The 24,015-nt window shown below is 43.3% G+C and overlaps 4 protein-coding genes across 6 annotated transcripts; 2 read left to right on the top strand and 2 right to left on the bottom strand.

Annotated features, from left to right (window-relative positions):
- The first annotated feature begins 378 nt into the window (after window positions 1-378).
- On the top strand, window positions 379-6,251 carry LOC110980930 (uncharacterized). Its single transcript, XM_022238012.2, has 4 exons — window positions 379-2,251; window positions 2,442-2,585; window positions 2,796-2,912; window positions 3,357-6,251. Exons 1-4 carry the CDS (start codon window positions 643-645, stop codon window positions 3,524-3,526), a joined length of 2,040 nt encoding a protein of 679 aa, XP_022093704.2. The 5' UTR covers window positions 379-642; the 3' UTR covers window positions 3,527-6,251.
- A 391-nt stretch (window positions 6,252-6,642) lies between these two features.
- Window positions 6,643-9,678, bottom strand: LOC110978888 (uncharacterized). The gene is made up of 2 exons (XM_087148686.1): window positions 8,500-9,678; window positions 6,643-8,229 (listed from the first exon to the last, which is right to left on the bottom strand). Exon 2 carries the CDS (start codon window positions 8,214-8,216, stop codon window positions 7,392-7,394), a length of 825 nt encoding a protein of 274 aa, XP_087004812.1. The 5' UTR covers window positions 8,217-8,229; window positions 8,500-9,678; the 3' UTR covers window positions 6,643-7,391.
- A 302-nt stretch (window positions 9,679-9,980) lies between these two features.
- On the top strand, window positions 9,981-13,668 carry LOC110980729 (uncharacterized). Its single transcript, XM_022237674.2, has 2 exons — window positions 9,981-10,692; window positions 11,182-13,668. Exon 2 carries the CDS (start codon window positions 11,516-11,518, stop codon window positions 12,902-12,904), a length of 1,389 nt encoding a protein of 462 aa, XP_022093366.2. The 5' UTR covers window positions 9,981-10,692; window positions 11,182-11,515; the 3' UTR covers window positions 12,905-13,668.
- Window positions 13,669-13,827: 159 nt separating this feature from the next.
- On the bottom strand, window positions 13,828-20,573 carry LOC110978141 (uncharacterized). Of its 3 annotated transcripts, none has more exons than XM_022232910.2 (2): window positions 19,385-20,573; window positions 13,828-19,013 (listed from the first exon to the last, which is right to left on the bottom strand). In XM_022232910.2, the coding sequence occupies exon 2, from the start codon at window positions 18,856-18,858 to the stop codon at window positions 16,576-16,578; it is 2,283 nt and encodes a 760-aa protein (XP_022088602.2). In that variant the 5' UTR covers window positions 18,859-19,013; window positions 19,385-20,573; the 3' UTR covers window positions 13,828-16,575. The 3 variants fall into 3 exon arrangements, with proteins under 3 accessions (XP_022088602.2, XP_022088594.2, XP_022088585.2); XM_022232902.2 differs by having other exon boundaries at window positions 13,828-19,243; XM_022232893.2 differs by having other exon boundaries at window positions 13,828-19,243; window positions 19,372-20,573.
- Window positions 20,574-24,015: the final 3,442 nt, after the last annotated feature.

A 24,015-nucleotide genomic window follows, 5' to 3' on the forward strand; every position in this document is an offset into this window, starting at 1 on the left:
GCATGCGTGGTATGGACCGCGCAGAAGATAGAAAGCGCGAATGGAGTGATATACTCCATGCAACAGCGGGAATGAGTCTGGGTCCATAACTTATTCTGCATAAATTGCGAGTCCAAAAACAGACGACAGTGCGGGGGGGGGTGTAAAAATACATAGACTAACAGTAGATATCCCAGAGTGCCGTGTTAAAAGCCTTGTTCATGCATAATTAAAACGTTTACAAAATGTTCATAAAAACAAATATAGAACAGAAAGAAATGTTTTCTAAATAAATATATTTCATTATTTACCAAAAATTTTTGTCAAAAATTTAAAAAAAAAATGAAATATACCTGTGAGAAAAAGTTTACAAGTTTAATTGCTGTCATTTTTGTCAAAACTTTTGCAGACGACACATCATTCAGCACTTTTTTACCAGAAAAAGACAGATGGTTAAAGTAAGTTCTGAAGCTGAAGTCTTTTTGCAATACTTAGGCCTAAGCCTACTTATCTCGACAGATTTTTTTCATACTTTTTTCTCATTTAGTCCTGGCTTTGACCAAGCAGGGCCAGGGAGCAGGCCCAAACTTTCACTTAGGACAACAAGTTGTTGGGGCCTTAGAAGTTCCTGTAACGTTAGACATATTTTACGTGTCCAAGAAGATGGCAGCAGAGATGAAGAAGCACACTGACAACAGCAACGGGTCGAAAGAAAAAATCCCACTAAACCAGACAGTGTTAAGCTCAGTGAGTGCAGTAGTTGAAGAATCATTTCAGGAGGCATCTGCAGCTGCCAGATTCCAGAATTATGTCGGGACCGCATTCTTCAATGACACTATTCGACCATGTCAAAGAGAACAGATTCTAGTAGCTGTTCGTGAGGTTATTGGTAACTTGTTTTGGCAAGCAAGTGTTGCAGCCAGGGCCCAAATGAGGGTTGAAGATCAGTCTTTTGTCAAGGGTGTCAAATGGAGAAATGACATTGAAGAAGACACAGTGGCCAAGAGTTCTCATGCTAGCCAATCATATGGACATCCTATTGGTAACTCAACAGCTTCCGAACAAGGCTGTCGGTCATCAAGTTTGTTCCAACTCAACAATGTGTCCAGATTGTCACGTGAAGAATCTCTACAGATGGAAGAAACTTCAGTTGCTATGGAAACAGACAAACCACTGTTTAATAAAATCACAGATCCGAATGAGAAGGCAAGAGATGATCTTAAGCAGTTGCGGATTTTTAGAACAGTTAGTGAGAAGCCAATATTCCAAGATAGCAGAGAGTCCAAAAATGGACAGTGCATTACTAAAAGGGTTGATGATAGGAAAGTGTCACAAGACAGTAAATCCAAGACTGTGAGCAACTCTCTTATGGGACAAAAGGATGCACTGGACTGCTTCAAGGGTCAAGAAATGAGTGCTCCTTGGTCTGCAGTAGCTTTTGTTGTCTCAAGTGTGGCTACTCCAAAGGATGATATCTCTCCAGATCTTGCCCAGTCCCGTCAAGATGAACCACTCTGCAAGATACTAAAACTTGATGAGAAGTCCTGCAGAAACTGCAGCATTATTTCCCTCAAAAGTGATACCGACAGGGAATGGGACCAGCCAACTTTAAAGTCATCAGAGAACTTCAACAGTTGCTATGATCGAAAGTCAGACAAAGCTTTGCCTTCAACTCCTCTGACTTTAGCAGCAAGGGAAGAAACCCCAGTTCCTGATGAATGTTTTGAAGATACAAGCAGCAAAGGAATTCAGGCACTTTCTTCAGTGATTGATATCTCTCAGAAAGACGTCACATGTCAAGACGAGAAGACTGGAGAGCACATACCTAATGATATATCAATTAAAGAGGAGACAAGTGAGGTAGACTACGAGATGCCTGCTACGAGAATGGCCGCAGATGTTGGACAAAAGTTACAGCTCACCCGGGAGAATGAAGAAGATATGCACACTGGACAACCTGATACATCAGCAGAGTTGGATAAGAAAATAGATTTTTCACTTGTGTATGAAACCGTCCCACCTGAGCCAACTCGTCCAATTGATGATGACTATAAGCATTTGGCTGCTGAGAAAAAACAGGCAAGTGATGCAGATTGGATCAAACTCGAAGGTCCATCAGAGCAGATAACCGAAGAAGTTTTGCCTGAAAATGGCCCAAAAAGAGGAAATGTTAAACCCACCAATGATCAGATGGTGCCAAGTTTGCTGGAAGAGGATGGGGATAAAACCCCAGAAGACAGAGCACACGAGCTGTATGCTGATGATGATGAGGGTACGGATCTTTTGATTTCTTCCAACTTCTCAAATGTTCATTAAATTTTATTGTGATTTTCCCTTTGCTTATGAGAGAAAGAATTGCATGTACATTTTCACATGTACTAGCAAAATAATAAGTTTGATTTACAATGGAACTAAAAGATTGCTTTTCATTAACAGTTTACTTTGCTTTTTTTTTCTAATAGAAGTTTCCATTGAGGTGAAACACAGGGAGGCTGACGTTAAAGGGACTTCATTATCTCCCACACCAAGCTCAACTCTTAATGAAGTAAATGAAGAGCAATTAAATGAAGAGGTGTCAGGTGGAACTAAAGACAGGAGCAATGCAGGTGAGGTTAAGAAATAAGAGTTATTTACTGCTTCTGGGCACATAACAAATTTATGCAATTGAGATCATGTTGCGGAGAATATAATTGTTGGATAAATTTTCAGTTTTGTAATTCTTTGACGTAATACCAATCAAGCTAAGTTCAGCAAATAATGACATTACACCCAAGGAGGGTATTTCAAAGTGCTATTTTTTGCTACACCTTGTCCAGTGCCAATTGGAAATCAGCTTGTACCACAAACGTCAACTGGGATTTTTCAGTGGAGACATGGAATTTCTTATGAAAATCAACAGCCAGCCAGTAGCAGGTCACCTCTAGGCTCACTCGGTAGGTTCATCAGAAAAATTAATGTCTTTTTTGTTTGTATGGGTCTTGTATAGGCCACAGTAGATTAGTTTTTATTGTACTTTTAATGAAGAATTTTTGGTTCCATTTTTGCCTTTACATTGTTGTTGGCTTCCAGTCTGGTGTGCTGTCTTTTTAAAGATGTATTAATTGGTTGCTTCATGGGTTAGTTTAGAGTATTTTATTAGAACTGGTAAAATATTTCCCGAGGTTTTAATGGGCACCTTTTTATCTCATTAAGAATTCCAGTAGAGGGTTTGCATGGTTGCCATCTTGCAGGCCAGTGCTTTTGGTCCACAGGGTAAGCACAAAGGAAGTTTCCCTGCGGATCAAAAGAACTGCCCTGCAAGATGGCCGCTGCGCAAACCCTCTATTTAAGCCCACATGTTCTTTGTCAGTGACCTGCCTCTGTGTTTGTATCATCAGACCAGCAGACAGTTCCCGACTTGGAGTGGAGACCATCACCACTGCCTGCTTGTAATCGAAAGAGAAGACTTGGTCTGTCCAGGAGACAGCGAGTCAGTCATCTCCATCATATCAACCATCTGCCCTGCCAAAATACAAGGCCAAGCCCTAACACAGGGCACGAAGAGTAATGGTCTGTGTTGTCAAGCTTGGGTGAGTAAAATTAGGAGTGCTGAAATGGCACAGTAGGGTTTGATAACATTTGCATTTTATGGCATCTGAACTCCAGGTAGACAACCTGAACATTCACAAAATTGGCACCTCAAGTTTGGACACATTAGGGCTTCATACTTCACCAATTGCCACACAACTGCACTCAGAGCGTTACCATCATTGCATGCAGAATCCATGTTGTGTTCAGGTTAGAGGAGCTCATTGTTTTAACCATCTATCTCTGAGTGGCATCAGAGAATTCAGGAAGACTTACAGTCACCAGATACTCAAGGGATTTCCTTTCAAAAGAGTAACATTTATGAAAGTTTGTATTATTTTGCTTTTCAAGTATGCCTTTGATGTTTGTAAGAGATCATGGTCACATGCTTACTCAAGCAAGTGGATTCAATTCAGCAAAAGTTCACACACTGGAGAAAAGGAGACATTTTCAAGTGATGCAAACTAGGTTTGATGGATAAAAGTCGATTCAGTGTAACATTTTTTCAGATTTTTTTCGTTTGTTTTTAATCTGATTTTTGAGCAGGATTCCAGCTATTTGCAAGCTACTGAAAGCACTCGTCAGCACATATTACCAAGTAGTTTTTACACAGGTAGAAACATCCGTGATCTGCATAAATTAACTTTTTGGGTGATATGTTCACACAAGGCTTACCATTACAAAAATCTGGAACCTCAACAATGAAACAGGAAATATCAGTGATTTTCCTGGCACACAGATGAGGGAAGTGAATCCAAAAAATCCCTTTACTTTTAATCAGTTCTACTTCTGTTTAGTTGATGAACAGATATCCTCATGATAAGGATTTGAAAATATTCGTATTCCTTCCTGAAACGTAGTTGAGGAAAAGTGTCCTTGAATTGAAAGAGTTTATACCCTCGAAGAGAAGCATTCCTTTTTAGTTAATGCTAGTTTATTTGGCATTTGTCTTAATGTTACTCAAAACATGAAAAGAAATTGAAACATTGGTTGTGCTGCAATACTTCACATCCTTTAAGTTTTCTCAATGTTCATTATTTAAATATTTATGAATCAGTATTTACATATATATTTTAGATCCTTATTTATGCCCAACTTATACAAACACTTTCCAGTGTTGTTAGAAGATATTCTGACGTTATTGATGTTCATTGTGGCGTAGATATAAGACAGTGAAACGGCAGTGACAAGGTAGAAAGGGGTGCCAAGTTCTACAGACATTGTAATAAGTTGTAAAACAGCCATCATAATTGTCACTGAAGGCTGTTTCTCGTCATCGTGATTGTCATCACTGGTGCTATCACCATCTTTTTCTCGTTATCCTTATAACTTGTCTTATTATTATAATTATCTTAATCCTCACCAGTGGTATAAATTTGTGCATGGGACGGGGGGTCGGGGAGGAGAAAGAGATGACGTAAATAAAAAATTGTCCGGCCATGGAAATTTGAAAAAGGGAGGGGGGAGGATACAATGTGACACTTCTTTGGGGAGCTGTTCATGATGCATTACACTAACGCCCCTGCAGGAACTTTACCTCAGCGTATTTATAGATTATTTCTTTTCATCTTTCACCCATTTTCAGTACTGATAAATACATTTTGGTTGTTGGGAAGTGCGAGAAATCCCCCCAAATCCCCCTTAATTCTTTCTCATTACGAAAAAGTGGGACAATGATTCGATAACCCATCCCCTGGTCAACTTAGTGCAGGGATATCTTCCCCCCCCCCTTCTCCGCTGGGATTTACGCCCCCAACCCTCACCACAGTTATCATCAGGTTGATATGTTTGTCACTGCACTCCGTCTACCCCCCCCGCCATCAACATGCATGTACCAGGCAACAGTAATGGCTGCTGCGGTAAAAGTGGAGCACATGAAAATTATATACACCTGATTGTGTGAAGTTTGTGAACCATTAAGCGACAGGTCCTGATCTTGTGACAAACATTGCCTGTAAAAAGAATAAATGCAGTTCTCAGACCCCCTGCATCCTCTCCTGCTGGGCCGCACAATAAGCTTTATTATTTCTCCATGATTCACCGTATAGACCCAGACATGAATAAATACAGAACCGCCTGCTTCACAAACAACGTGAAGAGATTACCAAAGAAAAAAGTTGTCAAGGGACTACCCCTGCAGTTTATAAATGTAAATCTGGGTATTCCCCTAAAAATTAAAAGAAGAGGTTTTTATGGCAGGTAACCTCGTTCATGCATGTTGCGCAATACATGCAGCTTGGTGTGAACACGTACTTATTTGGAAAACAGACGGCGAAGTTTGTTTCCTTAGGCGTATTGTCCTGTTTTCACTCTTCGGGACACAAAATAGACGCCCAGGATAAACACCACCGCCACAAAACCCTTCCTGTTGAACACTTGACCTGAACATACGACGACCCCTGAGGTCATTATTCTCTACATTCAGTTGCCCCAGATTGTCTATTTTTAGTTGCATTTGTTTGGGTTAAGTCTCCGCTCTGACTGTTCATATTTTCAATGAAACAATGAAAATGTATTGTGTAAGTTTTACGTATTATTTTAAAAAGTCTTGATGTAAAAATGTATTCTGTGTAAAGCCACTTTCATCTGTATAAATGCAACAGCATAAGATTCCGTAGCAACACGCGTTCGATATGTATGTTTTATTCATGTTGGCGAGCAGAGGTTCTTGAAAAGGTTTTATGAATAAATTATTATGAGGCCAACTGCTGTCTTGACCGTTTAACGTAGTTTATATTATGCTTTCCGGATCAGTGTCGAGGAAGAGGAGATATGATAGGAGGACTCTGCATCTGCCCACATTGAACACAAAAGTGATAATTTAGGCCTTGGGGCTTAGTTAATGGCTTTTCCATGCAGTCATCCATAGCATAAAAAGTTGCTACCACTCACTGAAATACGGCCGTTTCACAATAGTGCGCCACCAAGAGTGTGCAATGGGTTGGCCAATCACAGTGTGCGAAATTTGTCGACCCAATGCGCGTTTAGAAAGGGTCGACAAATTTCGCGCGTCATGATTGGCCAACGTGTTGCAAACTCTTGGTGGCGCACTATTGTGAATCCCCCGTATTGTATGCAAACAGAAAAGAAAGCAACCTGTAAACTGTTAGCCCCTAATTGTATTAAAATGATAATTAAGCATGACTCGGAGAAGTCGTACATTCATTTTGTATGACTGTCATAGGATAGATGCATCCTTATATACAACCACTCTTTTTGACAGTGAAAGGGTAAACGAACTTTTGAAGGATCAATTCTCACTTGTTCATTAAGCCAATAGTTTTAGTTTACAGTAAAAAATTCAACGGTTCTCGTTTGACTTAGCAAGCTTAACTACATCTATTATTGATTGTCTTGCAATTTTGTTTATATACTTCTAGCACTTCTAACAGAGTCTGAAAATTCTACTTATGCATAAAGTAGTTTATGTTTATGGTCACTAAAAAACTCATAATCGAGTCAAATCAGTTCATTTCCAGGCCAGTAAATGCCATAAAGCATAAACATAATGCGCCAGCAGAGGGCGTAGTGCACATAAACTGGAAAGTGGGAATTGGAAACTTGAACCTGCTCAAATTTAGAACATTACTCTTCTGGTGTAAGTGGTGATCACAGATCGCGCGGCAAGTAAAGAAGAATTGTTTTCGAATTTATTGAGGTCTGTCCTATTTAATAATGATTTCTTCAAAAGCTCATCAGCAGACAGAGTACGTGATTGAGATATCAAAGGATTCCCTCCACCTCAGTTCAGATTCTCCACAACTTCAACAGGAACTTGAAAAAATTGATTAAATAAGAAAATAACATTTATCACTTTTGATCTGTTAAATACATGTACAAGCACGTCAAGATAGTGAACTCTTCATTTCATTCGCAAACGGTGTAACAGGTGTATTATTAAGTTTCTTATTAATTAAATTCTCCATCGGTGTACCCTTCTTTTTGCTCAGTCTGAATCTCATGTCCTTGGGTGTGATGTAAGGGCTTCTTCCGTTAGGGTCTCCATACAGCCACTTGACAATGTACTTCTCTCGAACACTTGGCGTGGGAGTTTGGATCTCTGGAAGCTTGATGTCAGTCGTCGATTTCGTCGGCGAACCGGCTGCCTCTCTCCTCAAATCATGCTGCTCTTGTTGGAACCTCCGCACCTCCTCGTCGCCCAGGATGTGCTGATAACACTGGGTGTTATAGCTTGGTTCAGTCCTCGGTCTCCTGCGGCCGGTGTCTCGCTCATTTCTGTACTTGTGCTTCGCAAAAAGCTGGCACTGGTTGGCGCTGAGCTCAGGGAAAAGAGGCAGCTCTCGGCTGTTCTTAGTGGGCCTGTAGATCGGTTTCCCCGGCGGGAAGGTTGCTCTGCTGGACATGTGCCTCCGAGACTGTCGGTACAAGACGGCCGCCGAGGTGGCATGTGAGCGCCGGTGCCAGGCGTTGGCAGCTGCGGGAGCTCTTGACGTGTCGATCGGCGGGGACGGCTCTCGGGGAGTACGTTCCTGCGGCACACCGGAGATACGCAGATCTCTCATGAGATCCTCCGTGATCACGATGCGGTTTCGGATGTCGTCAAACTTGATACCGTGGTCAATCTTTTGGGAGAGATCTACTAGCGCTGCCATGGTTGACGGACTGACCAGATCCGGATCCAAAGAAAGTTGACGGAGACGTTTCAACATCTGTGTTGCAGTTCTAAGTATGTGTTAAGAAGCTATGTTAAGCGCTAGAAAAAGATGTTCACATCGTTGCACCCTTGAGAGTAACTTAATGTTGGAACGACCTATTCGAGTACCGTCCAAAATAGTCGTTCTTGCCAATAACACCGATGACTTGTTCGTTGGAAATTATGCATGTAATCTTTCCTAGTGTCCACAGTTCATGGATAATTCAAATGTTCTTGACAATGATCAAACAAGTTGTTGTACAGTTTCATAAGAATGATGGCATGTGCTTCAACTTTACCTTGGTGATGTCTCATGCGCAAACTTTCCATGTTGACACTTGCATGTCGCCGCAAGGTGTTAAGTTCACATCAGTGCAAAGTGAGAGGCCGGGAACACTATCTTACTTTGTGCTGCAAACCGTAGAATACCTCAAAATAGGTGGAAGAGTGATGGAACGCAAAATGGCCTAGACCGCCTGTAACAAGTTCAGTTGTTTTAGGTAAAAAAAGATGTTTTCTGGCGCCATTTTGCTCACACGATTGTGTCCGTACCATAAAATCTTGAATTGTGTGATCACTGCAAGCAGGCAAGCTATTGCGTTGCTATGCCAAGTTTTTGCCGTAGTTACGGCAGCATGAATAAATGATTTGAAACTGACCCGCGCTGAATTTCTGATCAGTCTGGGGCGTTGTGATATATGGCGCAAAGTTGGCGATCGATCGCTCCAGTGGCGCTTCGCTCATGATTTGTTAATGGTGCGTTTTGGCGGTCGACTGGGGAAGTTTGGACCAATCGGAGGCTTCCAAAACACATACGTAACTGTTTTGCATATACATTATTAAATGGGGGGGGGTGTCAATGATCAGTGTGGGACACGACATGTTATTGATATTGGGTCAGTTTCATCATGAATAATAAATAGATACAAGCGATAGAAAACTAGATGTCTCCTGAAAGTTTACAGAGTATAGCACAAACTGGAAAATACATGTAGGGCCTACATGGACGGTTTATACCTTCGGTACTGTATGAAAAATTTGTTGAATTCTGTAACGATTCAAAAACTCTAAATAAACTACACAATTATTGCCAAAAGTTTAAGTTCAAAATAAGATCAATTAACAACTGAGGTTTCTATACAGACAGAAATGCTGAAGCACGAGTGCATTTTGTGATGGAAATTTGAAGAGGGACTTATTTTCGTTGAATGGTAGGATTCAAAGTAAGGACGGACATGATAGGGTACTTTTAAAATGCCATTCTTCCAGTTGTCCACGTCACTGAAACTTAACAGGCGTCTCATCCTCTGTGGAGATGCTCAGTGCATATTGACATTTTCAATGAGACGCTTGTTCACAGCACGTGACCTGACCAATGTCACCCATTCCCGCCTTATACATGTACTCTGCTTTATACCAAACATACACCTCACATACTGAAACCCTAAATGTACCTGACTCGAAAAGGTGTCACTGGTACCCGCGAAGAATAAAAAGAACAAGTGGCACGTTTCACCTTACCACCACCAACCGGTGGACAAACACTTGACTCTAGACTTTTGTGGACCCCCCTTCTCGACAACAAATTACAATCCTGCAATTTAATGGGCCATGACCGCACTCGACTGTCTGAGTGCAAACATTCGATTGGTTCACCCCCAACAACAATTGGCAGTATGACAAGAGCCATTGTGTCTGATCCCCAAACTCCGCAATTGTCAAGAGCTGGTTGTTGACGGCGAGGCACTCTGTCCATTGTGCCGTGCCCGCTCCAGCGTGGAAATTGCCTCGCAACTTTTGTCGCACCCGGTCGATCGTCCGTGAGAGGGGCACAGAAACGAGCGCTTATCGGGATTCACGAGGCTAAATAACCCAGCGAGGATGCTACTGAAAGTCCCAAATCCGACTAAGTACAGGACGCTGAGCGCGCACTGCTGGAAACAAGCATGGCGGAGAATTTGCTTACGAGTTGAAAGAAATAAAGTCGTCATTTGATTGCTCCCTTTGCAGCAACTGAGGGACACTTCTGAGCTCGCTTCATAGACAGACTATCAAGAACATTTAGTGAAATGCACATCTGAGTCACGCAGTTTCTTGCCCTCATCGGAGAAGTTTGGGGATCAGTACAACTATTACGCTCCAGAACAGAACCTGTTTCAACTCCCATCATACGCTTGGAACTTCACTTGAGGAGTCGCCAACTGCTGTACGGAACTCTGGGAAGTCGAGATGGAAGAATCACCGAAAGGCAGAAACGATCATTATGTTGATCGCTGGACTTGCAGTCATTACCACGGTGACTCGACAGCAGAATCTGAAATGCACTAAACGCTAACGGTGTCGAGACTATGTAGGAATTTGGATTTAAAAAACGAACCAGTACAAAGTTTGATGATGCTCGGTTTTGATTAATTTAGTTGCGGCTTTGCTCATAATGGAAAATCACGTGATCTCGACTTCAATAATGTCTGTAGAGGGAACGGGCGACACAGGTAAGGACCTCGACGATTTAATTCTGATTCTGTGATAAAATCGAGTAGGCTAAATCGTGTCTTTCATGTTTTGTTAACATGAAATAAATCGTATTTGCTCCTAGATAACTATGCCATTAAGTTATACCGACCCTTTTACGGGAAGCACAAATTAGCTTAGCCTCGATTCAAAACCCCTTTGTTGCCAACAATGTCGTGAAGAGCCGAGCTTTTGTAAACACAAGTGCCGCTGATAAGAGAGAAAAGTTACCCTGATAGCCATCAGGTTTTCAAGCTCTTGGTCAATAAAAAGACATGTCCCCCTGAGAGAATTCTGTTGATCATAGCAACTGCACGCTCGATGAATAAGTTTACGAAGTGTAGTGTTTATGTTTCATCGACTGGGCGCGGAGGTAGTTGGAGGAATTTGATATTGAACTCTTTGTTCGTTGATGTAAATGATTTTGTTTGAGGCCAACTCTTATATAAACTCATCTCGTTTTAACACAGGTAAAACGGGTGCGGTAGCCGATGGTGTGTAAACAGCCAAGACTGGTTCGCCGACTGCTGTTCCTGAAAGAATGCCAGGTATATTCGATGAATAGTCTTTTGTCGATTTTCCCGAGGTATTAGTTTGTAAGAGTGAAATTACAGCTCTTGGACAGCTTTGGGTTATTAAAAGCGGAGTGTCGACTGGAGGATCTGGAAATGACAGCGATTTATACAGAAACAAGGTTCTGACCGCAAGAGAAATCAACGGCGTTACCGCTAAAAACAAGCAAAGATGTGTGATTTGTGACAACCACCAGAAATGTAAATCATCAGACACAATTCGAAAATCGATATGTCGTCTGTCAACAACAAGGGAACTCAATACGACCCCCCGAAGGCTTCATCTGATGATGCTGATTTGCCAAAGACGGATTCAGGTTCTGGACATGATCCCCAAAGTTCCCAATCCCATCAAAATGTTGTTGGTGATGACACAGCAGAAGCGACAGACACTGCGGACGTGACCGGTATATCTAGTGACGAAGAGCCGCCCATTCTGCCTCCGAGGGTGTCGATAACTCCACGCTCGGGGCTGAAAACAAGAAACACCAACAGACGCCGTAAAAGTCACGAACGACGCTCGGGGGCTATCGACGAACAGACGCTTAACGGCGAGAGAGCCTCGGGTCGCACTGGTACGATTTCGAGCGACACCAACAAGCCGTTGGAAACCTCCTGCAAACTTTCCCCTCGCCCGGGCAACCCGTTGCCAAACTCAGGGAAGATTTCAAAGGTGATCGGGAAGCATACACGAAAAGATGAAGCACCTCCCGTGGCATGGACGGCGGAGTATCGCAGCAAACTAAGCAAGGAGGACCGACTGATGAGACTGCAGATCACATCTCATAACTCTCACCCTGAGTGTCTCAAGCCAGCGTCAGCAGCAGGGCTAACGCGACGACTTACCATCGGAAATTATCTACCAAATCTGTCCTCTGCCCAGTTCGTCGTTAAAAATGAAGTGAATTTCTGGCCGTCCGCTCGTCGAGAGACTGAGGGGGTTGGACGAAGCGAAGAGCGTGTGACCTACTCACGACATGCAGTGCGGGGGACAGGTATACACTCTGCCAGATTAAGGACAGATGAGGGACGTCGACGGTCCAACTCAACTCCCAGACTGCCACCGGCTAGGAAAGGAACTATCATGACCCACAGAGTATCACTAGTGTCTAGATCGGCAGACCAGTCATTCCGAGCAGTGACGAACTACACTAGACCCGCTTCAGAACTTGCCCACGAAACGTCCCCTGTCCCATCCGCCAAACAAGCCAGGCTCCAAGGCTACCACATCTCCAAGGAAGACCTGAGCAAACCGATTGAGCGCGTAGCGACCGCTAACAATCCACCCCCGCCGGCCTCGGATGCGTCGGATCCCACGCCGTCCGAATACGAACAAGCCACAGGGAAAGTCCACGCGTGGATCACTCACCGGGAGCGTCTGTACGGATCGCAAACCAGCCCCGAGACGATGCCCAGTATGCAAAGGGTTTCATGGAATGCGGGGATCAGTCCCCTGCGGAGAGATATGATGCTGCCCTTGAGAAACGCGCATCCCTTTGTGCGGTCAACTTTGACCGTGGGGAACTTCATGACGGACGGAATGGCCAGTAAAGGTGTGTCGGCTCGTGCGGTCGCGCTACGAATGGGCGGTGGCAGAGGACAGATAAGCATTCTCTCCTAACATTCGGTTTATAAACAAGTCATTGTGAACATCAATGTCAAATCACATCCCTAAACAGCCAAACACTTATTTTTGCAGGGGATACAGTCTGTAACGTTGAAGTGGCCACAATGCTGTATTCTATTTGCAACTCCACAAAGTTCTCTTTTTATAACCAGAGTCAGGTGCAGCAAATACGCTAGACACTTATTTTTTTCTCATTAAAGGCTCTGTAATGGTTGGATTTTTTTCTTTAAAGAGTGCACGGCCCTTCGCACCTCACGACCCGCACGTCGTTTGTTACGTTATTGCAACGACACCGACTCCTGATCAAAGTTTGCTAGTTTTGATAAGCATCGAAAAAGACGCTGTAAAATGGACTAGACACTTGTCAAAGATACAGCTGTGCAATATTAGCTTCCAATATAAATTTACACTACTTTGCTTAAAAGCTGTGCTGTGCACTCTTATCGTAATAGTTTTATGACAGTTTTGACAAGGTGGACGATTGTTGAGTGAGTTCAAGCACTTTAGCTGCAGTAGACATACAACTAAACATTCAAGCAGCAGTGTTTGCCTGATCGTCGCATAAAAATTATCCTTTCAACTGGTGTACTTTTCATGACAGGAACATTTTTTGCCATCAATAGCTTTAATTGGCTTAGATCGATCTGTTTATAAATACAAGATTTCGTAAATTTACATTATACTCGACGTTCAACAACCTCTGAATTGCTATCGACTATGCTGATTTAACATAAATAAAATTATTCATATTCTGACGACAGGGTGACTCACCGAGTGACTGACCCCTGATCTTTCTGACTATTCTAAGAACTGCATCGTTTTGTATCATAACCAAATGATTATTTCAGCTTCAAATCTTCGACAAGGACTCACATTTTTAGAGGACGCCATCTGCCGTTCCACAGTCACAAATATAAACACCCGACGACTCTTACATGCACATCAGTTGCAGCAGTTCCCTTTGCAAATCATTTTTTTCTTTCGAAGACTGAGACGAAATTCTTTGAAGTAACCTGGCTACTCTACAGACTGTCATCCTTCAGTTTCACCCTTCCTCTCTCTCTTACGAGTTTTTTCTTTCTTTTTGGCGATACAGCTTAAATTGATTGTTTTCTGGAGTAACTAAAGACTGTGTCACACTTTGCTAGTTTTATCGTCGTTGATCGAGAACAAGTGTCTGCAAAATTAACTATTACCGTCCATAAATATAAAACAAAATGACGCAAATGAATGCGCACAATTCCATCACAGTAAGATGGTGCAACTTTGGACAGAAAACCCTTTTCTTTACAACCATGGAAATGAAATAATGCAGGAAGTCTTCTGTTATACATTGTGTGCCATACAAACAATATGCAATACAATATACTAAAAAGAGAAGTCGTAGAATGTACATGTACCGTCCAAATCATCGAAATGTATTTTCCTCTTCAGAGAATCAGAATTTTTGTAATCATGATACCGATCTTCTCTTTGCTCCCACCACGGCTTAAAATTTTTAAGCGGTCTCCACGTAAAGAAGTTAATTATTAAATTTGGTTATGAGTACCAGTGTCACGTGACCATGGCGAGCCAATGGCCGCAGCTGCCTAACCACATTACGACGTTCGGCCCGATGTAGCCAAACAAGGTATCGAATCTCGTTAAGATCTCAGCACTTAAAACCAACACGGCTAATATAATTTATGCCGGCAAGTATGGGCTAAATTGGAGAATCGGAATATCAGATTGCATTATTTTTCCCCCCTTAATGCTACAAGATTAGATGACACAGCGGACAGGTAGAAGGATATGCTTGATCGGAGCAGCTGAAGAGTTTGACGTGTACGACAATACCCGGCTAGTGCTTACTCATCGTTGAAATGTGGGAGACAGGTGGCCGGAAAAATACTCCGCGATTTCAAAAGCAAACACTTTCTCAGTCAAAAAAGTGCACTTTGTAAAGCTTATGGGCCCGCGTATCTTGTCCCGAGTATAATTATTCGTACTAGAATAGATAAACGAGTTGATTGTTTTAAGCAAAAGGAGGGGCGGGACCTACCATGAGAGAGGGTGGACTGTTGTGAGTTATCACCGTTCTACTGTTTAGAGTGCAGACATCCTTGTACGGAACTTCTGATTCGAACGAATGAAAAAGTACCCAATCATAATTCAAACAAACGGAGATTGCTGCCTGGTCACGTCATCATGCTTTTCCGAATACTCACTCCCTGGATTATATACACTGATAGAGTTTGGATCACCTCCTACAGTACCTTGTGCTCATAGGTACGATCCCATGAACTATCTCAACATGTCTTATTCAATCTAAACACTGAATACCTGTCAAAAAGTTAAGATCTGTATAAATATGAAGATACAAAATTATATCTTACAGCACGTGGTTATGGGCATTGTACATTAATGCTAAAAATATTCCTAAAGTACACAGTTCATGACTTTGAATACAACCTGCAAATTAATCTACACAATTTCAAAATGTTGGAATATAATTATATCGTCATACGACATGGTCTTCGTCCACTTAAAATCATGGCGTAAAATAAAGTCACAGTCAAATTATAAATTCAGCGTTTTAAAAACCTGTGAATCCATATGTTAATTCATTCGTTAAATCGTGATTGAAACAGCACAATAACCAGTGTAACATAACATGACGTAAAAACTCACATGTACGGTACACAATCGACAGTATCACTCACAATGTTTACTGGAGTGCACGAATAAAAGGAAGTTATTGCGCGCCTGTAAAAACTTGAAAATATGCACAGCGAAAACGCTGAGCAATCAATTCCAACGAATCAGGAATCCCGGATTTTGGCTCATTTTGTAACGAATCACTATTAAAAAGGGGGTAAAAGCAATTTGAACTTGTTACCACAGGTTGGACGTTTGTAATTTACATTGACTACAGGCACTGGTAATTTTGTCGGGCACAAGAGATAGCGACCTTTTTTCGATACGTTCATCGGTCATTGACTCGTCGATGTTCGTGATCAGACCCTGTAATTCATCTGTCGCTTGTACGGAAGCCCGGGACATTCTGCTCAAGGAAAAGCCACGCATTGACTACTTACAGCAATATAGTAGCATATGAGAACCAGGCAAAAGACAAGTGTTTGTATGCACATGGTAAGCACTTACTTACTCAGTGCCTAAGCATCGCAAAATCTTCTTAGTAAAACGAACTTATGTGATTTCTGCGCAAATCCACAAATCGAAAAAAAAGGTCAAAATCATTTACAGTATCTGGTATTACACTGATCTATTGGTTAACGGTGCTGTTGGAAATGTCGCAATCCAATATGGCCGTTTCACAATAGTGCGAAACCAAGAGTTTGCAACGCGTTGGCTAATCACAATGCGCGAAAGTTGTCGACCCAATGCCCGTTTAGAAAGGGTCGACAAAGTTCGAGCGTTGTGATTGGCCAATGAGTTGCACACTCTTGGAGGCGCTCTATTGTGAATCGCCGTAATTGGAAACCCAGGCCGTGTCCGAAACGGGATTCCAGAGCTACGGCTAGGTCTACTGTCTGCGTGTCTCCACGCATTCCCAATGGAGTGAAGACCTAGACCTAGCTCTAGACAACAGATCTGGATGCAGCCACAGCAATGATGTGCCAATTTCCAAATCGCCAAGGGTGTTACAACGCTGCTGCTCAGGATCAGACGCACGTTGTGATCTCGCAGCTCTCATATTCGTGTTCGTCCGAGTCTGAGGGCCCGACGAACGTAGCCGTAGACGGACTGGAGTTCATCCCAAGCTCCGTGTCCAGGGAATCTTTGGAGATGGAACTCGCCACCGATCCCTCCGCCTCCTCGTTCTCTGAACTTGGAATTCGCTGGAGCCCGCCCCTGGCCCTCTGCGAGTGCGCAGGTAGGGCCACTTGCACTTTGGGTAAGGTCAATGGAGGTCGATTGTAGGTGGCGTTGGACTGTTGCTGGCACGGTCCCGTCCGCACCATGGGCACATCAGGACCAACGTGGTCCCGACTTCCGTTTTGAGGGTTAATGGTTTCGTAAATTGGGGTGCTGACCTGGCTTCGAGAGGTGGTAGCCCTGGCCTTGTTGTTCCTGAAGAAGCTCTTGGAGCAGGTATAGAGGAGTAACAGCATGGTACAGAAGCAGACGCCCAAGAAGATGCCTATCCCTCCAGCCCCTAAGGCACCAGGGAGCCGCCAGGACGTGGAGTGTGTCTCTGGTTGCTGGACCTCCCCGATGTCTGCCGTGGCCAAGGTTTGGACGACCACTAGACCTGTCCCGGATGCAGACAAGCCTGAAGGAACGCTCACGGAGCAGGTAACGGCGCACTGGGTCTCGTAATCCAGGTTGTCCAAGGTTAAGGTCTTGCTGTTGAAGCCACTGGTGCTCGTTTGGCCGGTTGGAAGGTCTGGATCGCAGCGCACAAGCCATAGAAAAGTAGAGTTGGGAAGGACACTCGGCTGAGTGATGCAAGTAATCGTGGCTTTTGCACCCACAGGCACCTCAGTTACTTTTGGAGAAATATCAATCTGTATCTTTGTATTTCTCTGGCTTATTAAAACTCCAGAATCGCGTGCTGTGGTTCCAGTTGGCACGATAGCCTCGCAAGATATGCTCACGTCATCAACAAATGCAGCAGCCTTCTCGTTTGAAATCATTAACATTGAACCTGTTTGTCCAATAGTCTGTATTTTAAAAGATCGCCTGTCAGCCGTCTCATTTAGCAAAATAATGGACTCATTTACGTACCATTTAAAGGTGAGATGCTTGGTGTTAGTTTCAGCAAAACAGCTGAACGTGATACTTAAGTCTTTGAATGCGCGCGCTCGTTTAGGCGAAAGGCTGACACCAAGGGGCAGGCTGTCTCTCAGGAGAAGCACTGCGGAGGCATTGCTGGACAGCCCCGAAGGGAGGCTGACCTTGCAAGTAACTCTCGTATTGTTTGAGGTGTTTTTTAAGTTCGGCAAACTCAAAACCCAGCCTTTCGAGCCAGCAAACGATATCTCTGGAATGATTACTCCGTCCGTGTTGGGGTGACTGAAAGAGCTGTCCCCGACAAACCAGGTGTACTTCACTATGTATGGAATCCCACTACCTATACATTTGAACACGGCGTCCGATCCCACCGCTGCCACCAATGTTTCCGGGGTGATGACAACATTCGGCGGTTCGTTTAATGGCAAAACTGAGCAAGAACTCGCATCTGTCAAGCTTGGATGAGTAACAATACAAGTAAATACCCGCCCGTTATCTTTTTCCTGTAGCGTATACCGGTATAAGTTGGCATTACCAGTGGAGGATGACAACTCCTTGTCCGCTGTCTTCCAGGTTATAGTCGGTAAAGGGTCGACCGCAATCATTGAGGAGATACAGGAGAGTTCTACGAGTGCACCTCCAAGAGTTGGATCTGCCGAAGCAACCTGGGAAACTCCGCAAGACGGTGCGTCTCCATCCGGCGGCACTACCACCGTCAGCTCAGCTCTGCCGCTCTGCTCGGAAGCATAGAGGTTCCTAAAGGATCCGTCCCTCCTGTAAACGCAGTGGAATCTTCCTTGGTCCTCGTCGTGTATGTCGTCTACCTGCAGCAAGCAGAAATCCAGACTTAGGCCGTCGCTGTAACGCACCTCGCGGTGCACCGTGCTGTACCGGCCGTGGTCGCCTAATGCAGCAGCCCGGATGGGCAAGAGAGCTGTACCGCGAAGAAAGTCCTCGTGAGTCTTGTTAACTTCAGCCGGGAGGTAGTACCACATCAGTAAGGATCCGTCGTCCCACTTGATAGCCCAGTAAAGCTCCTCGTCGGTCACTTTATTGGCTGTGGTGCAGTTAAACTCGGCCCGTCCTCCTTCGATCGCGGTGATGCTGGCGGGAAGACGCAACGCGCGGATGGCGTATGCGACGGCCAGATATCGGCAAATGATTAACACACACGCGAATTTCAAGTTTCGAAGATCAAAATCTGCCTCCATCGTGAAATAGTCTTCAAAGGAATCGGCCAGAAGAGCTCAGAGGTCTGTCGGGAATACTGCGAATGAGTCACATGGCAAAAATTTCACATTCATCTGCCACAAACATCAGTTTTGCAAAGCTTGAGAGTTCATCATCCCAAATCCCCAGCCACTGCCTAGAAGTGTAATGAGGGAAGAGGATGTTAAACATTTACATGGAACCGTCTGTTCACACTCATATTCATCTTGACCAACTCTGAGGTTCACCGACATGCTCTTGTTGCAAGCAGTCAGTCGGGTGGTCCCCTACCGTGATGTGAATTAATTTCCCTGGATGAAATGGTCTGCAAGAGGCGGTGCCATGCCGAGTCCGCTTCAAGTTCGAGTGCTTAACATCATTGTCCATCTGTTCGGTGATAAAACCAATTGAAATCAATTTCAAATACGGCCTCTAGAGGGGATTTAATCAGCGGGCAATCGTGTTTGAGTACTTTAATTCCTCGAAACACAATCTTTAAAAAAATCCACACCCACCTCAGGTACTTACGTTCGCTGCTATGCCGTCTTAATCGCGCCGCAATCGCACAGTCGTACAGTTTGCAAGTCAGATGTGACGTCTGGTGAAATATCAGTAATTAAAAAGCTGAATGAAGTGTCGTACGTGAAGCTATTCATACAGGCTGTCAGCGGTGGATGTTCGTGTACCAGGGACCACAAAAGATATCCACAGTGCAGTGACGTAATTCGACAATCACCCGTGGAGAAAATGTAGATCTTGTCGCATCGAAAACAATCTTACGAATGCGGAAACATACTCGTCCGTACGGTCCGAAGCATCCTTGAAGATTGCAGCCCCGCGTCCATCTACAGTGCTGTCCAGCGCTGACACTCATACCAGGAAATTTCACCAAATTGTTTTTCTTTCTCGCTGCTGGTATACCTTTCTGGCACGTTTTATCAACGCACCTTCAAAACTCCCTACCAGGCTCTTTACATTTTTCTCATTAACATTCCTCGGCTCTCGCGGCGTGGCATCAAACGCGCGATGATATCGCTCATTGAGCGCATCAGGGTTAGTTTTCCCTGCAAACAAAAGTCAGTTTTTCGTGGCATTCATCCGCAGTTGTAAATCATAATCGAATGACGGTATCTCTTTATCTAAAGTGCTGACCGGAGATGAGCAGCCAGGGTCAAATTAAAGTTAACGGGGTCCTTGGAAAGTTCAGTTATACTCCTGTCTGACAAACAGTCCCTGTATTTTAATGGCCATGAAAGTAAGTAGACAGAAAACGCAGTTCTAGACTTGAAATCCACTTCATTATTCGGCAGCTGTAGAAACTTTATCCTCGTCACAAATAGGGTCCAGCGCTGAGTGTGTTTTAAAAAAAACCCATGGTATCATTTCCCGTGTTTCTTTGCCCGTCTTGGAAGTTTGACACGATGATGCCAGGAAGTGATAGTCAAAGCACTTTCGGTCAAAATGATATCACGATCCACACTCCGCAAGCTCAGTCTTGTCCACTCACCGAGTAAATCTGACCTAAGTCGATAATTATATACAGTGCAGTCAGTGACGAACACAACATTGATACACGTTTCCCGCCCTAGACGATTAAATTCCTTCAAAGGGGGAAATCCTCGGCTCACTCGAAGCGTCAGTCTCCTTCGGTCTTGTCTCAACTTCTCACGGACCACGCCAAATCCCCGCCAATCTGTTCCCCATATGGGCACCCTGTCCGCGCGTATCATAAACTCGTTCCGCGGATAAGTTCTAGGCATGCGTGAAGATTGTGTGTATTATGTTTGTATTCCCCTAAATTAATGGACGCGCGTGGTTCGCCAGACTCGAGTCGCGTGGTGTCTCATGGACTACGCTTGTCGAACAAGATCGTTCAGCTCCTTGTGATAATAAAAGTACGAGAAAACATCGCTTTGGGATCATTTATAAATGTCAAGAACACTAATAACCCTCAGATTGCTCTGACAAAACTGTCAGGAATGTTCTACCCATTTTTGGACAATTTGACAGCTTTCGTTGAGACATGCATTTACATGTGGGCCTATACTGTCCAATGATATTCATTTCAGTGCATTTCAATAGATTGTGACGGTTCAATTCAACAGCATATAGGTTTCAATCGCAGCGCAGAATTAAAAAATCAGAGAGTAAAGCTAAAATATGTTAGTTATTTTGAACACAATTACAGTCATGCAAATCACTCAAAGAAAAGATGACAAGCGACTCATGGCAAGCAAAATGACTCAAATCTACAGCCTATTCAAGGACAGAAGGAGGTTGATGGAAGACAAAAAAATATATACTGAAAGGAATTATTTCACAGCTTGAAACTATTTAGGTGGTAGAAACCTTTTTCGAAAAGATCGTTTTACCGACACTTGACATTGATTCTCACAGCTATAAGCAGCTGACAGCTGAATACGTGGAGACAGTCCCATGAGGCTACACCGCTTACGAGCCACAGATGGGCCAACTCTAGGGACAATCGGAAACAGGAAGAATGCCAAAGATGCGGCCAAATTGTCCGGAGAGAGGTCACTCCTTGTCAGATCTCTTGAATGAGATGACTGCCATAGTTTGCCGAGGACCAGTGCCGTATTGCAACGAACGATATAAATTTCGGGGCAATTTTTTTCGGCGGTTTTTGATGGCCTGTGAAATAAAAACCGTTGGCGCCCAATGTGTATTCTCAAGGAATAATATTTACCACTGTTGTCTTAATTTAAAGTTCAAATTCTTCAGTGAATGTCAAATCTGAGGATATGTGACACATGTACTGCAGTATCTCTTGATCTGCTTCGTTGCTTTTACGCTGACTGATGAAGTCTCGTCGTTCAATTAGTCAATTTTAAAATAAAGTTGTAATTCCTGGTGCAGGTGCGTTTTTGCTTTTTTTCCCGCATGCCCAGATTCGTGAAATTTTTCGATGGCTTCCGGGGGAAATTTAAAGAAAGGATCGGAGTTCGACAAGCATGTTTCAAGCAACTCGAAACTCCTATTTTGGCTCGGGAAAACCCCTGTTTTTGTTTGATATTATTGCAGCTCTTGAATTATATTCAGTACTTTGGAGAATACTTCGCTAAGATTCCCTAAATGTTTAGTATTGAGCGAATAGTGCCACACTGTCTTGAGCGGCGTACATTACATGAGCCTCTATCACTGCATTCCGGCTGCTGTCTTGTTTGCCCATAATGTCGAGTGAATGTTGTGGACATTGCATGTACTCCTGTGCCATATGTTCCCGTTAAATTAGATACTGTGTATTTAACAAAGGTAAGTGTCTGGGGGAATCATTTTGTGCGTCCATACGTCTCGTGGAGTGCATCCGAACTTAATTGTTCAAATTGGAAAAACAGCATGATCCTCGGCGGTTAAAACGAACCAGTATAAAAAAAAATTATAAACTGACATTGTGAGTGACTCGTTCGATTATATACCGGCATATGTTTTTAGCTTCATCTCTGAGCAAATATGAAAAGATGACCACGGCGGTCTTGGTCGAGAGACCAAGCCGATCGCAACGCCAGCCGCCCGTGGTAAGATTTATATGACTAGTCAGTGCCCAAAATGACAGCTCGAGCTAACACAAACGGAGAATAATATCAACAAATCTCCATGTTCTTCCTCGAAATCTCCTGGAGCGAATCTGCACTGTCAATACATGCCATCCATTACCAGTTTAAAATTGTTACAGGTTTGGAGTTTGAAATTACGTGTTTTTTTATTTTGAGAAGTTTGCTTTGTTTGTATGAAACTCTTGTCTGAATGTTTCATGGAGAGTCGAACAAGAGACAGTAATGTTAATTTTAGCTAAAGTATTTTTTTGTAAATTACCCTGACCTCAAACAAAACTCGTCTCCTTATTTTTTTACTAACAAGCCCGCATGCGTGTAAAGGACGTGTTTCAAACACTCTACAAAATGACACTACAGCCAAAACCGCGACAGTTTTTCGGTTACCGCCAAAAGTGAGAATCAGAAATCCAATTTTTAACCGCGCTTTACGAGATTAAGTGTGGATGAATGGAAACTGCAATAAAATATGTTAGGTGTAATCCTGGTAACCCATACACGGTATGGCTTGATAATCCGTTTAAATGCACAATGCGGCCGTCTGGGAATTAACACACACAGACCAGAAGTTCGTGGTGAGGCCAGAAGTGGAAGTGGTATTTTCAAGGATTATGGGCTCTCTCTTGTCCCTAGTGAGCATGCCGGGCGGTGAGAAGGCAGCATTCGCACGGCTAATAAAGTTCAATGCTGGATAATCAATCAAAGTGAGGCGCATGCATATTCCCACAAATTCACCACAAACCATTTTGTATCAATCTGTGAGAACAAGATGTAAGATGTTCCCGATGTGTACGTGTGCGGACACCATCTTTATTGCATCTCTGCCACGAATGGGGCATTGATTTAAATTCGTTTGATTCATTTCTTGATCTATTATTGATCCATTTTTGTTGGAAATAAACCCCTGAAGTATGCATTTCTTATTTATTATCACTGGCAGTGTCCAATTATGACACAAATGCAATGAAGTAGGCCTAAAAAGAAATAAGCAGTGAAGGATTTACTCGCTACATAGTCTGTTCATCATCGTCGTGACCATCGAAAAGTTTCTTTTTGGTTTAAGCTTCAGACATCAAACCTCTGATAAAAAAGCAGTGAGCTTCCATGTGTTAAACGATCAATCATTACTTATGATGATACGGTGAGCAAACACGCGACCTCGATGACAGCGCTCTCCTCCGACCGTTGCAACGACTCAGGAGGGAAAAAAACTGCAGCCGGCCACGCTCACAGAGACACTAGCAGGTATAGACGCACCCCCACCAGCAACACTTTTCAGACGTCTACCAAACCCTTGACTTAATGTTGATGTGAAAAGGCGACTCATTTTACACCACAAAAACAAAATGATGGTATAACCATGGAGCTATTAACTACCACCTGGGCAAAAGAATTCACGTGACAAAATATCCAGCTACTGAAGGTAAATATAATTATAATTTTTTCTAGTTCCACTAGTAAAAATTATCCGAGTCTATTCTGAAACATATGTACAATTGCTTTTATCCAAAGCCCTCAGTTATAATGAAATGATAATTACTAATGGGTAGAGATATTTTTTCTTTTCAATGGGCAGACATATTTTAT

Source organism: Acanthaster planci, linkage group LG18 (genome assembly GCF_054643075.1).
Source record: "Acanthaster planci isolate LZ-2023a linkage group LG18, COTS_SCS, whole genome shotgun sequence".
Lineage (NCBI taxonomy): Eukaryota > Metazoa > Echinodermata > Asteroidea > Valvatida > Acanthasteridae > Acanthaster > Acanthaster planci.

Bases quoted from the DNA above. Each gene is read 5' to 3' on its own strand.
- LOC110980930 (XM_022238012.2), top strand. From the start codon at position 643: ATGGCAGCAGAGATGAAGAAGCACACTGACAACAGCAACGGGTCGAAA. The intron at 2,252-2,441 runs GTACGGATCTTT...TTTTTCTAATAG, and splicing joins GTATGCTGATGATGATGAGG to AAGTTTCCATTGAGGTGAAA. The intron at 2,913-3,356 runs GTAGGTTCATCA...TTGTATCATCAG, and splicing joins GTCACCTCTAGGCTCACTCG to ACCAGCAGACAGTTCCCGAC.
- LOC110978888 (XM_087148686.1), bottom strand. From the start codon at position 8,216: ATGTTGAAACGTCTCCGTCAACTTTCTTTGGATCCGGATCTGGTCAGT.
- LOC110980729 (XM_022237674.2), top strand. From the start codon at position 11,516: ATGTCGTCTGTCAACAACAAGGGAACTCAATACGACCCCCCGAAGGCT.
- LOC110978141 (XM_022232910.2), bottom strand. From the start codon at position 18,858: ATGGAGGCAGATTTTGATCTTCGAAACTTGAAATTCGCGTGTGTGTTA.